General features: G+C 55.7%; 1 protein-coding gene across 1 annotated transcript in view; it reads left to right on the forward strand.

The window, feature by feature from the left end:
- Nucleotides 1-14045, forward strand: part of KLHL29 (kelch like family member 29) — a 310919-nt gene that overhangs the window by 156471 nt on the left and 140403 nt on the right. Inside the window, exon 3 of the mRNA XM_068564309.1 lies at nucleotides 11231-11560. Coding sequence (XP_068420410.1) covers nucleotides 11276-11560 — 285 coding nt within the window. The 5' untranslated portion in view covers nucleotides 11231-11275. The remainder of the gene's footprint in view (nucleotides 1-11230; nucleotides 11561-14045) is intronic.

Genomic DNA, 14045 nt, shown 5'->3' on the forward strand with positions numbered 1-14045 from the left:
CAGGAGCACCCAGAGATGGAGAAGAGAGAGCTGCGTGCTCACGCCAGCGCCGGTGAAGGTGCCACAAGTCCTGCTGCTGAAGTGGCTGTTGGCTCTGCATTCACTCTGGACAGGGATTTTAATGTCCCCAGCCCTTGGGGCAGTTCTGCAGCCATCAGCCCAGACAATACTTACTCAGTGAAATAAAAAAGCAGTCCAGTCTCTCCCAAGGAAGATAATATCCTGTCACAGGCAGTATGATCTGCCAGCCATGTGACGGCCGTTCCCTAATGTTTCCAAATAGACTTTTGAATAGACCCTTGTCTAGAAGAGAGCAAATTGCAAGAGCATTTTTGGCAGCCAAATAGAGAGCGAGTATTAGTCTTTCTTCTTCGCAACTCTTGCTGCTAGGTCTGGCTCCAGGCACCGAGTAGGATTCATCCATCAGCTTGGGTCACTGATGAACACCATTTGCTGTGAAGAGACATCTTGTTGAATTAGTCAATTCTGCAAGATTCGGAATAATCAGGCGTGCCAGAGGCAGCCTGTGAGAGAGCGGGAGGCCTGCTTAGAGAAGGGAAGTAACTGCAAAGTCTAGCTCCCAATTCTGCAATCGTGTGTTTGCAGGACCATGGGAAAGCAGGCTCCAGACCCTAGTGTTTCCATTCTCTGTGAAGCCACCGAGAACAGGGAGTCAGAAGGAGCAAAGATGGTTCCTCGTCATGATAACTCTGGATAACTGTCCTCTATGCCATCAAACCATACCCGCCCGCCATAGCTGCCTGATCGATCCTGGTGTTTACAAGCCCCTAATTTATACACACCTCCCTTCTTCCCTCAGTTTATGCTGATATTATGCTGCCAACTGTCATTTCCAATATCTTTTTTATTTTTCATTATCACCATTATAATGATTTACACCAGTAGCAATAGCACAAATGCCTAGTCAATTAGTCCCATGAGAAAAGGCTCTGAATCATGTGTGCCTTTTTGAAAAAAAAAAAAAATTACCGCATCAAAACCCACAGCCAGAATGTCTCAAAGTAAAGGTGCACACGGGAAGGGACAGAAGTGGCAGGCTTGTTCTTTTAATATTGTTCCTCTAACACAGGCACTGGATACCACCTTTCCGAGGCAGGGAGATTACTTTTTGCGTTAGAAATTGGGCCCAGAAAAGGAATTGGTGGCATTTTTCTGGAAACCTATCATCAGAAAAGCATTTTGAAACATTTGTCTTTTTAGGTCATGTATTAAGCCCTGTAATTATGGAATGTGGATCTTCTCCAAAATACCTCTGCCCCCCGGGGCCGTCCGAGGACCACAGTGCAGTGGCGAGCACCGTAGGAGCATCAGAGTGCCGGCGTCCTAGGGCCGACTCTGGTCCTGCTAATGGGCGGATCTTAGGCTGGTGTGTCTCAGGCTCTACCTGCATTCAGGTCCTCCCGGGGGATCTTGTGAAAACCGCAGATTTCAGCTCGGTAGTGCTGAGGCTGGGCCTGGGATTCTGCAGTCTAACAAGCCCCCAGGTGGAGCCAATCCTGCAGATCCACAGACTGCACTTGGGCAGGGGGTGCTTAGGCCACTATCCAGGCCCTCATCTTCATCCTCTCCTCTTCATCTCCCCCACTTATAAAAGCCAGTGTCAATACATCCCTGCCTACACCATTGGGATGTTGTGAGAAGGAAATGATGTGGTGCTTTTGAAGACCCTTGTGAAGGGTAAGCACTGTGGCCCTACAAGGTCATGCTGTTGTTGCCGTGACCACCACTGGACCTTTAATGCAGGGGCTCCCTCCCTTCCCTCCCCTGAGCCAGTCCATTCACTGGTCTGGGGTCTGCTGAGTTGTGTCTCCCCCAAAGCTTTGGATGAGCCAGGATGTAGGAAATACACGCAGCTGGTGGTGGAGAAGGCAGGTTCCCTGTCTTCCTTTAAAAGTAAAGATGACACCCTCAAGCCCTCTGTTACAGAGATTGATGCCCCCTGGGGAAGGGAAGCAGAGGTCAGGTGGCACTGCCCTGGTTTCTAATCTGAGCTATCGCATCCCTGACTCCCTTCTCCCCCCAGCCTGGAGGGCCTGGTAGAAGCTGCTTGGTTGGGTCCAGGCCCTGGAGCTGCAGCAGGTCTTGGTGGAACCTGCCAGCAGCTAAGCAGCAGGGCTGGGATGAGCCTGGCACCTGGACTGGGAAGCCTTCACACTTACCCTGCTGAGTGAGTGACCAGTGATGGCTGGGTGGGGGACGGGGGCGGGTGGTATTCACAGGAGGACAGTAGTCCCTCCTGGATGCCCAAAGCAGGTGGAAGGGAAAGGCCCTTTCAGGGCAGGGGTGAAATATGACAGCAATGGCTGTCTTCAGTTCACTGGGGCCTTGGTATTTAAGGAAAGGAGCTAACAATAAAACCACACCTAGGTCACTCCTCTGGCTGAGAACAGGAAGAGGCTGGTGTCAGCCTGTGAATGTTCCAGAGCTTCCTTGGCTTCTGAGCTGGTCCAAAGGATTTGAAACAGGGTCCTGGGTCCAGTCTGGCACCTACACGTGGCCCCCACTACCCGAACATTTTATATCCACTTGGAGGTGCTGAACACCTGTTCCCCGCTGAGGAATACCTCCCCCCCAGGAGCAGGAACTGGACTGGATAAGACAGATGAGGAAATCTGTAAGGAGGCCGTGCTTTCAGGGCCAGAACTGAGAGGGTGGCCTCCTTGATTTTTTCACCCTGGGTGCCTCTCTTGCCTCAGAGTGTGTTCCGAGCTGGAAAGGGCTTGCCACTTTGATCTGGGAGCATTTCCTGTGTCCCGTCCCCGGGTGCCCAGCCTGTGCCCGGTCAGCTCCATGGAGAAAACAGAGGGGTGGGGGTGTCCTGTCTTTAGGGAGCACACCCTTGAGGAGCGGCACTCGGGCGGTGGAACGTGCCAGCCCATCGCTGGGTCGTTGGCCTGCCTCTGGAGCTCAGAGAAGAAAGGGCTGGTCAGGGGACGCCTCCTGCAGGAGGGGCTGGAGCAGGCCCACCCCCGAGTCTCAGCCAGAATCAAGTCGTCTAAGTCAGTGGGGTCTCGGTGGGGACGGGGGTCGGTGGGAGCCGAGGCAGCCCCAGGAAGCCGGGAGGCATTTCCAAGGGGTGCCCCCAGCTCCTGCTGGCATCTGTGCCAAGTCAGGGCCAAGCCGGCTTCTCCAGAAGCATCTGTAGAATTCCTTTGTATTGTATTTGCCAAGATGGTGTTCCGGCTGCTGGTGATTATTTTGCTCCAGAAGAAAGGCTAAAAGATGCAGAGAGGGAAACGAAAATAAGAAAGATGGGCACCGACTGTTCCAGCCGACTGGGCAGTGTGTCTCCCCCAGATGAGGCAATCACTCGTTTTCCCACGGGGCCAGACGGGCGGTGGCTCATCGCTCAGCCCCCTGTCCGGAGGCAGTGCGGGCTCCCCACTGGCCTGTGGATTAATCACACCTTCAGGTCCTTACAGCCAGCGCCAACTCCTCCGCGTGCCTTAATGATGGGAAGGAGGGAAGGGTCGTTAGTCACCTGTGATCCCGGGTACAGCGTGTGCACACGGGGCATGTCAATAGTGGGGGTCACGGAGCGCGTCCTGCAGCGAGTTCAGGGCTGCACAGCACGCTGGTCCTCGAGCACGGGGCCTCAGGAGTGTCGTGGGCTCCTGGACAGTGGCCCCTGGGCCCCAGCCCCACATGGACAATACAAAGGAAAGGACTGTGACAGTCACAGTACTTAATTATTTATTCATGCATTATTCATGTTGAGACAAGTCTGTGGGGCAGGATGCTGACCTGGTATCCAGCAAGTGTACATGAGACTGAATTGCAGAGATACAGCCCGGGCAGCAGGGCTGAGCCTGGTGTCCGCCGGTTGCCCTCCTCCAGGCCATCCTCGGGCCCTGGACTTGGGTCCATCATGGCACCCCCGAGCTTCAGGTAGAAGCCCATCCATCAAGGCAGGCTGTAGGGTTTGCAGTAGGAGATCCCCTAGGTCACAGATGTTCAGCTGAGGATGACCTTCCTTCCACCCCAGTGTGTTGTCTCCCAGTGGCCCTGGGTGACGGAGCACCCTGCAAGGTCCTGGCCGCCCCCCCAGCACAGGGGGTCTCGAGGAGTCTGTGAGACACAGACCCACATAGCTTCGTAGTTCACAGCCTCCTTTGTCCTCATCCCAGAAACTTGCCAGGTTGCTGTTGGCCTTGGAGTTGCAGGCCTGTCCTTTTCTGCCCTGTAACTCAGATCTGCTCGTTACCCAGTGATAGGGCTTTTCCCCGTGTGCAGAGGGCTCACAGGATTTACAGCTTGGTCCTCACAGAGGCCCTGGGGGCGGGTAGCGCTGTCCATCCCCGCTTTCCAGATGAATAACCTGCAGCATCCCTGAGCTCCTGGGGCTAGTAAGGGGTGGTGCTGGGGGTCGAACTTAACCCTCTTGACTCTCTACCTGGCTCTCTTTCCACTGCCCAGGGGCCCCGGGTTGAGTCCTGGAGTGGTCACCGAGGGCTGAGCTGGCAGAGCAGAGGGGCCAGGCCCAGCACTTGGACTCAGGCAGATAGTTAGGTATGGCTTCCCCGAACAGAACAAGGAGTGTGGGCCCCTTTGCAGAGAGGCCTCGGAACCCAACAGCTCAATGGCCAGCTTGTGCACAGGGCCAGAGAGGTGCCGAACACCAGGGGCCTGACCAGCTCTCGGGGTCGGACAGGAGCATTGAGCATGGAAGGGTTCAGCTCTATGCATGTTTTCCAGAGTCTGAACTGGACCTTAAACCAGGCACTGACTGGGGTGGAGCCCATATTTCCCAGCGGGGAAGGACGCATAGGGTAGGCTCCATAGTACCAGACTATTTCTTATACAACTCCGAAGTAGAGACATTAACTTTTCTATCATTATAGAGGTAACCTAACCACAAGCATAGAAAATGTAAAAATAAAATAAACAACACCTAAAACTTTGGATCAAATTCCAGACAGGTGGAATTACTCCTTTTCAGCAGCTGCAGCAAAACTAAGACAAGGGAAGATGGGTGCAGAGTGGAGGCCCCGGCCATGCTTTCTATCTAGGCATCAGGAGCACAGAGAAGGAGAGAGGCAGGGAGATAAGGGTTCCAGGGACAGGCAGTGGGCGGAGGTTTGGGGTAGGAGCTGGAAGTCAGGGGCTGGGGCAGCTCTGTCATTTGGTTTTCATCCCAGGTAGCAACCCGGCCGACTCCTCCAAGGGAATCGAAAGAGCCTGGGGACCGGGTGGTCCCTCCTGTGTCCCTGCACACCTGGTGCTCTAGTGGTGCTGGCCACATTGAGGAATTGTCCCCAGTGCCCAGTAGGCAGGGACGCCGACTTCCAACTTCCATTCACTGCGGATGGAAGGGAAGCCCAAGGGTGAAGCTTGTGGGTGGAGGTCCCAGGCCAAGGCCCCTCCCAGGGGAGCACACACCCTTTCTGGTGAGCAGGTGAGCCCCCACGGGAGCTGGCACCCCATCCCGCAGCACCGGAGGCGGCAAGAACAGACCCTCCACTCTCTCCTGGAGAGGAGCCCTGGACAAAGAAGGCCTTCCTCACAGGGCACGGGGATGCAACCGGGCACACCAGGGTGGCCTCTGTAACACTTCCAAGGGATCATCTCAGCTTTGAGGTAGTTGGGCTTGGCGGTCGTGATTCTCCCTGGAGCTGGTCAGCGAGGCCGTGCTGCATTTCTGGGGTGCTGGGGGGACTCTGTCCTTAGGCTCAGGGTGTGCCCGTGTGTGTTGAGGCTCTGAACGGGGAGACGGGGGCAGGGCGGGGGTGGGGGAGGGGTGGTGCAGGAACAATGGTTGTGCATTCACAGCAGCACTCTGGCCCATCAGGAGCATCCCAGAGTGACGTGCTCACCCCATTCTTCACGTTTGCTGTGATTCTGCAGGCAGGGCCTCTGCTCCCCTCACTCTCCCCGGGGGGGAGGAGAGGTGTGTACAGAGAGAAGGGACTGGGAACCAGGGGCTGGGACCGGCTTCCCGAGCGGTGCACTGGGCCCAGGCTCAGCCTCTCTGGATCCGGGTCTGGCTCTGAAAAGTGGAAACCCAGGTGTCTGCACAGGGGGCCACCACGTGAGATGGTGGAGGTGCGTGCATTTTAGCAACTGGGAGGCATGTGGCTTCAGGCAAGGAAAAATGGGGTTCCCCCCGCCCCAGGGGTATCCCCTCCTCTCTGTCAGCCTAGCATCCCTGGGACAGTGCAGAGGACAGCACTCGTGGTGGAGAAACAGTTTTGCCACTCAGGATCCCAGAGGCCAGAGCCAAGTCTCACACGCAAAACTCCCACCTCTGGGCGACTTTTCAGATTTAACCCAGGACCTGCCCCGAAACATCTCTACCCTGGACCTCGGCCTGACCTGCCTCCACCCACAAATATAGGATTTTCTAGACCCTAGAGCTCTTTCTTCACGCATGTGCATGGAATTGAAAAGGTGCCGGCCACACACTAACCCCACCCAGGTGCGAGCCCTGGTTCCTGGTAAACAGCCCCACACGCTCGTGAATGGCTGCGGCCAGACTCCCTCCTCTCTCGGTGCTGGGCCCCGAGCCAGGCTCTGCCAGTTCATAGGCCGCCTACCAGGTGCGCGCCGTGACAAGGAAGCGTTTCTACACGTTTTGTCTGTGATTGCTTGACCAGTCTCGTCTGAGATGCCTCGTGCGCTGGGGGCCTCCTCCCGCCCCAGGGAGCACTTCCTGATGCCTCTCCCACCACCGCCCGGGATGCACGTGTGGGCACAGGGGCCACAGCCCAGCAGGAAGTACTGACGTGGCCACCTCTGGTGCTGGCACTCTGCCGTCTCACCAGGGTACACCAGGCAGCACTCTCCTTTCGATCCGTTTGAAAGGGGAAATTAAACTGAGGAATGAAGTTGAACCCAAACCTGCCATGCAAATAGTTGACCTTTTTTTTGGATACACTTAATGAGGCTGAGACCAGATTGTGTGGCCTCCAGCTGCCTGAGTTTCCATCTCCTCTCCGGCGTTTTCAGGAGACTCGAAGGGATGAGCAGCGGGGTGGGGACCCCCGCAGGTGCAGCTGCTGGGCCAGCTTTCCTGCCACACACCGGGGCTGCGAGGAAGAGGGAACCACAGTGTGGTCCAGCAGGCAGCCCAGCCCAAGGCAGCGAGCTGAGAGGTATGATCGGCATCAGTGGTGTCCTTGGAGCCAAGGAGGCCCCTCTGACCTGATCCCAAGCACACTCTGCCACCTCTGGGCACGTCTCAGGGGCGCAGGGTTGCTGGCCACCTGAATGCCAGCCCTCCTCATCTCCATCCTCACCAGCTGGAAGGAGATGGTTCCTTGACAATATGTGAGGTTGTGTTGTTTTGTAGGAATGTAGGGGCTGATTTCGTGTATCAACCAGGCTAGACTAGACTTTTAGGTAACAAACTGCCAATCTCAGTGCCTTAACATGATAAAGATTTATGTCCCAATCGTGCCAAGTCCAGCGCTGCGGGAACAACCCTCTCCCGTCAGATCGCTGCACCAGCTGGGAGATATGGCCTCTGAGGTTGCCACGGCAAGCAGAGAGAACCACAGGATCATACAGGATGTTTTTAAAGGGCCCCTCCCCACTTATTCTGTCTGCCTGAATTCAGGTGCATGATCCCAACCTAACTACAAGGGAGGATGGACGGGTCTTCTGGCTGAGCAGAAAGAGGACACAGTGTTTTGAACTTGGAAGCATCATCTCTGCCCCGCTTAGGATCCAACCTAGGGAAGCAGTCGCCCCGGGGGGGACTGGTAATTAACCAGAGCCCTGCCTAGGCAGGTGAATCTCAGGAGACCAGAGTCTAAGCTCTGGGGTCCAGCTGACCCTGGACACGTAGATTCTCCTTTCAGAGCTGTCCTTAGAGACTCCAGTTCTGATTTCCTAGAAAGGTAGGACATTTCCTAACTCCAGTGCCTACACAGAATTTCCAGCTGGAAGACTCAAGGTGTTTGTGTCTGAGGTTCTCCCTTTACACAAATGTGTTTGTCCCTTCCTGAAACATTGACCAATTAAGAAGGAATACACATGTGTTTGTTCATTCAGCAAACATCTCATGAACACCCTTCTATGCCAGACATTGCTAGGTGCTAGGATTACAGACAAAATAAGCCTGGAGTTTACTCTGAAGGTAGTAAACATACAACAGCCCTCCATGGATGCTGGGATGATGGTGGGTACAGATGTTCAGGGGGACAGAGGAGCGCCTCTCACCTGACCTGGGGTGGGGGTGAGGGTCAATGCAACCTCTGAGAAGAGTCAGTGCCTGAGTTGGGTCATAACTGACACACAGGACTTAGCCAGGAGGAGGGGGAAGCCAGTTCTGGCAGAGGAGCGGGGGGGTGGGTGGGGCTTGTCCCCACGGTGAGAGAGGGCACGATGCCCTCAGAAACTGTACGGCGTTGGAATGGCTGGGCATCGCCTCTGGGGTGGGAAGAGTGAACCGTGATGCTAGAAAAGTGAGCCAGCCCAGATGCTCAAGTGTCCTCTGGGCCACCCTGAGGAGTCTGGATCATATGCTGAAGGATAGGGTTTAAAGCAGGAGAGGAGAGGATGGTGACCAGACCTGTGCTTTAAAAAGCCATAAGGGCAAGGGTAAGCTGGGACAAAGTGAGAGAGTGGCATGGACCTATATACACTACTGAACGTAAAATAGAGAGCTAGTGGGAAGCAGCCGCATAGCACAGGGAGATCAGCTCGGTGCTTTGTGACCACCTAGAGGGGTGGGATAGGGAGGGTGGGAGGGAGGGAGATGCAAGAGGGAAGAGATATGGGGACATATGTATATGTATAACTAATTCACTTTGTTATAAAGCAGAAACTAACACACCATTGTAAAGCAATTATACTCCAATAAAGATGTTAAAAAAAAAAAAAGCCATTAGGGTAGTTGGTGGAGGATGGACAAAGAAGGGTGAAGCTGGGGGCAGAGGACCCATTGAGATAATCCACGTGGGAGACTCCATTTGGGATGGATGTGCAGATGGAGGGGAGCAGATCTGAAAAACAACTAGAGCAACAGACGCAAAGACCCCGCTGTGAAATATGGGGATGGACATGGGGACATGCGGCTTTCTCAGAGAGAGGGAATTCCTGAGAATGTGTGTTTGGGCAAAGAACAATGAGTTTATTTAGGGACTACAAGGTTTAGGTACCTTCAGGCAGTAGGATGGTGGGCGTGGTACAAGGAGAGGGAGGGAGCTGGAAACGTGGCCTTGGGAGTCGTCAGTAAAGAGGTGAGAGCTGAATAAGGTCATCCAGGGAGAGCGTGTAGGGTGAGCAAAGGGGAGGAAGTAGGGGCCCTCAAGCAAGAGCTGAGAGAGAGGAGCCTGCAATGCAGACTGAGAAGGAGGAGCAGAGGAAGGAGAAAAAGTGAGAGAGCGCGACGTCACAGAAACTGCAGAGAGGAGCTTTCCAGAAGGACATCAACCACACCAAGTGGAGGGGGGGTTCAAGGAAGACACGGCCATCCATGTCCCACTGAATGGAACGAGCAGGTCCTTCTTGACCTCGATGAGAACCACCCCTCAAGGTGTGGCCAGAGGGAGAGCCACACGGGAGCAGGTTGCAGTGTGACCTGGAGGAGGGAAGGTGACCAGAGCCAAGTGTAGACATCTCTCCCGAGAACCTCGCTCAGAAAAGTTTGTGAGGGTGATCAAAGGGATATTTATTTTTATTGTTATGATATTAATATTGAATAGATGAGAAAACAATTTTTGTGGCATTGTGTAAGCCGTGAAGCATAGTGATGAAATAAGCAGTGAACCCACCATCCAACTTAAGAGGTTGCGGTCAGCTCTGCTTCAGGTAGGCCTGCAGGCTGAGCCCGGGCCTCGGGGTCGTGTGCCCAGCAAGAGGGGACAGTGCCGAGGGAAGGGACAGTGGCTGCCAGGGCCCCGCCAGCCACAACCCGGGTTGGGCTGACCCTGGCTCTGGCTCCGTGGCGCTAGAAGTTGGCCACTAGTTCTGGATGTGCCAAGACCAGGCTAGGATCAGGCTTAATAGAAATTTTAAAAATAAACTGGTCAGTTCACTAGCCAACAATTCCGGAGTCCCCAGGCCGAGCTGGACTGATGGGATAGGAAAGTGATCCAGGAGCTGTCCCTGACCTCCAGGAGCTCACACCCCAGACAGGAGGTGGGTGGAGAACGGAAAAGAGTCATAGATGACCACATCCCTTGTGCCTGAGCCGGGGCAGGGCTGGCGATGTGATGTGCAGGCAGACCCCACACTCACCCCCATCGGTGCCCCGGCACTGCCTATGTTCTCCCCTCTGCCGCTGCCTCTGCCTCTGCCTCGCTGAGGCCGCTCCGACTGAAACAGCCTCTCCTGTATCTTTACATCCTTCCTGACTGAGGGTGGCTGGCAGGGAGCCAGGCAAGTCACTGTCGTGCTGAGCAACATATGATCCCCGATGATGCAGGAGGCCCTCGGAGTATCTGGTGTGTCTAGGTCTCCATGACAACACTGAGGGCCTTATGTTCGGATATTCGGGAAAGTTGTGTGGGAGATGGTCTGGTGGACAGAGGCCAGGGAGCAAGGGGGGGCTCTGGTGCCAGCAACGGATTTGTAGGTTATGTAAGAAAACTCTCAAGTCCCGGAGGCTTAACAACCTTCTCAGACTTGAGTCGTATACTGAGCCATGGTCTGGAGGCTGGAGATCCCGGCCACTTTCCCATCTTCTAGTTTTCTCACCTCGAGGGAATCACTTACTCTTAATGAGCTCCCTGGTCCATAAAGTGGGGATGACCCTGCCACCTCACAGGCCACTCCAAGGATCAAATGAGATCTATGTCAAGGGCCTTGTTCACCACAAAGTGAGTCTACAGACGTGGCTGCTCTCACCCCATCATAGGGTTGAGGAAAACGCAGCCTGGGGGGTCCACGGGATCTTGTTTTCACAGTGGGGATGGAGGGATAAAATCCCAAGGCATAATTAGAAGGCGCACATCTGCATCGTCCAGGGCAACGTGATGCTCCCGACCAGAAAGGATTACTTTAATCTGTGACTGGGTTCAAATCTCGTTGACTATACTTTTGCCACGTGATCCCGGACAAGTCATTTATTCCTCGTCTGTGATGGGGCTAATGATGCATGCTTTGTGGGCTTGCTGTGAATATGAAATGAGCTAAGGTTTGAGAGCCCTTTTCTTGCGCATAGAGAAGGCGCTTAATGGATGCTGAAAGCCGTTGCTGTCCTCCTCGGGTCCTGGCAGGGCTGCCGTTGGTCTAAATCGCCCTCCTCTCCACTCTGTGCCAGCAGGTCCGGCCTCTGTTTCCACGTGAGGAGCAGCTGCGGCCCACCGAGATGTCCCGGCACCACAGCCGCTTCGAAAGAGATTACCGGGTGGGCTGGGACCGCCGCGAGTGGAGTGCCAACGGGACGCATGGGACCACCAGCATCTGCAGTGCCACCACCGGGGCGGGTGGCGGCACAGCCAGCAGCCTCAGCGCCCGGCCTGGCCTCCTGCCGCTACCTGGGGTGCCCTCCCGGCTGCCCACACCCGCCACGGCCCCCGCGCCCTGCACCACCGGCAGCAGCGAGGCCATCCCCAGCCTCGTGGCCAGCTCTGCCTCCGCCGTCACCACCAAGGTAAGACCTCCCTGGCGTCCGCTGTGAGCAGGAGCCCGGCAGAGGGGCCTGCTTCCCCCCAAGCCCTGGGCCAGCTCCGCAGCCCATTCCCTGGACGCTGCCTTCTCCAGAGTGCGGGCAGCCCTGGAGCTGCGCCGGGCACCTATTTAAGTTAAAGTGCACGTGGTTTTATTTGCCATAAAGCCTCTCTCTGTGACTAACATGGGAAGACGAGCAGGTGGCCATGCGTTGTCCTCTGCCATGCTGATGAAGGGCATTTAACCAGTGAAATGACCATGAAACTCCAGGTCGGCAGTACAGGTTTCCTAACTAGGTGCCTGTAAACCAGACAAGCCCCCTGGGGCACCGGTTACTTGGGTTTGGAAGAAGATACTGAGCAGCAGTCAGTCCTAAATGGTCATAAATCTGCTACTTGTTAACCAGTATTAGTACTGAGAACACTCACGTCACTGTCTCCTCCAAGCCTCAGACAACCCCATGACATCAGTACTTTTGTCACCCGCCTTGCAGTTGAGTATATGGAGGCACACCGAGTCTGCGGGAGCAGGTCCACGGTGGGCCCTCCTCGGGGACCCAGGCCTCAGGGGTGTTAGTTCCAGGTCATCCCCCGTCTTCTGGAGGCGGTTACAGCCCGGGGAATGACAGCAGACAGCAGTCTGTTTTACCAACCGCGATATCAAAATGAAAATGTCGCCAAGGCTCCTGCTTAGCTTCCGGACGAGCTGGACCCCCTCACGCTACTCAGAGCCCCTGAAGGGACAGGGGGACCCAGGCCGGTGGCAGGAAGCCCTTTCATTGCCATCCTGTCTCCTGGACCGGCAGGGGCTCTGCAGGCCACTTTGCCTCTGCCAGCCATTCAGAGCCACCTCCTAGGGGCGATCTCAGCATCTCAGGGCCAGTGTGCGCACGCGTGCGTGTGTGTGTGTGTGTGTGTGTGTTGTCTAGTCTTTTCTTTTCTGCTTTCATAAAAGTTGCGGGAGAAGTTAAAGGTCAGGGAGCCCCGGCCCCAGCCATTGTGAGGTGGCCGTGGTGTTGGAAAGTCGCGCTCCAGGTGTGCCGCCCCTTTGTCTCGGTGATTTTCAAAACTCCCTTTCAGCCCCGTTTCCCATTAATAACTGCGAGTGCTGCCGGCCGAGGCCCGAGACAATGGAGCTATTGGAGGCCAGCTCGGAGTGCACTGACGTCTTCTGCAGTGCCTTATTGATTTTATTTTCCTGTTATGAAAACACCACCTCACTGAGGTGGGGAGGGAAGGAATGTTGGACGGGGGAGAGGAGATGGAGGGTGATTTGGGCATGATACCCCCCAGACCAGCCAAACACACTCCTTCCCAGGCGCCAGCCCCCAGCACTGCTCCGAGGCGTTGACCTCTGCCCAGTGGACCCAGCCGGCTGCCCCGCTGGCCACATCTGGCAGCCACTCAGCTAGGCTAGCTGTTGGCCATCTGGAGGATGGCAGCTTCTGGAGCTGACTGCTGGGGGCTCCAGGTGGAGAGAGAGGAGCTGGACCTGGGAGCCCACTTGATGGTTTCTGCCCTCTCAAGGATGGAGGCCTTTTTAGGGACGGTGTCAGGCTGTGCCTCAGGGGTTTGGGCCCCGCCAAGCAAGGGAAGTGGCGAGGCCTCTCTGCGAGGGCCCGCCCTGCCCACGCAGCTCCGGCTTTGCTCCCAAGCAGCTCAATATTCATCATTTCTAACTGGCTGGGCTCCAAACCACAGCACATGGGAGGAAAGGAACCCAGCGTCAGACAGAAAACAACAGCTGGGCAAGGACTGAGCTGAGCGGCTGGGAGGAGACAGGGGCTGAAAGTTCATGCCTGTGAGGACAGCCCGCTCCTCAGCACACCTGCCCCCATAGCCACCTCCAGCCCAGTTTCACACCTGCAGGGGCTTGTCCCGTCAAGCAGAGGTGCCTGATTGCGCCCTGGATTCTTCGGGGTGCTCAGGAGAACCGGGTGTGTGGAGGCAGGAAGGACAGCAGGCAGCAATGTCTTCCATCCAGGGCACTGTGGTTGAACTTGGGCCGTGGTGCCTTTCTGCCCTTCTGGCCTAGCTGCCGACCCCCCAGACGCCTGTCCCCAGCCTATTTGTCTAACCCTACACGAGGACCACATCAAGCGACAGGCAGGCCAAACGGAGGTATCTGCGGTTCCCCTGGTCAACAAGTTGCGTCTTTTGAGCAGCCAAGGGCAGGCTGTCGCCCTCGGGGAGCTCACGGGCCAGAATATAATGAATCTGTGGCCTGGACAAATGACTTGAGAATGTCTCTCCCATTGAGGTTGTGGACAGAGGCACCTTCATGGAGTGGATAAAGACAGACTTTGGAGCCAGACTGCCTAGATTTGAATTCCATTCTATCCCGTGCTTGCTGAGTGACCCTGGATGACTTACCGAACCTCTCTGGGCCTCACTTCTGTAACACGGGAGTAGGTGGTAGTACCTGCCGTCAGAGCTGTTGTGAGGATTGTGTGAGTTAAAACTGGAGTA

Source organism: Eschrichtius robustus, chromosome 15, assembly GCF_028021215.1.
Source record: "Eschrichtius robustus isolate mEscRob2 chromosome 15, mEscRob2.pri, whole genome shotgun sequence".
NCBI lineage: Eukaryota > Metazoa > Chordata > Mammalia > Artiodactyla > Eschrichtiidae > Eschrichtius > Eschrichtius robustus.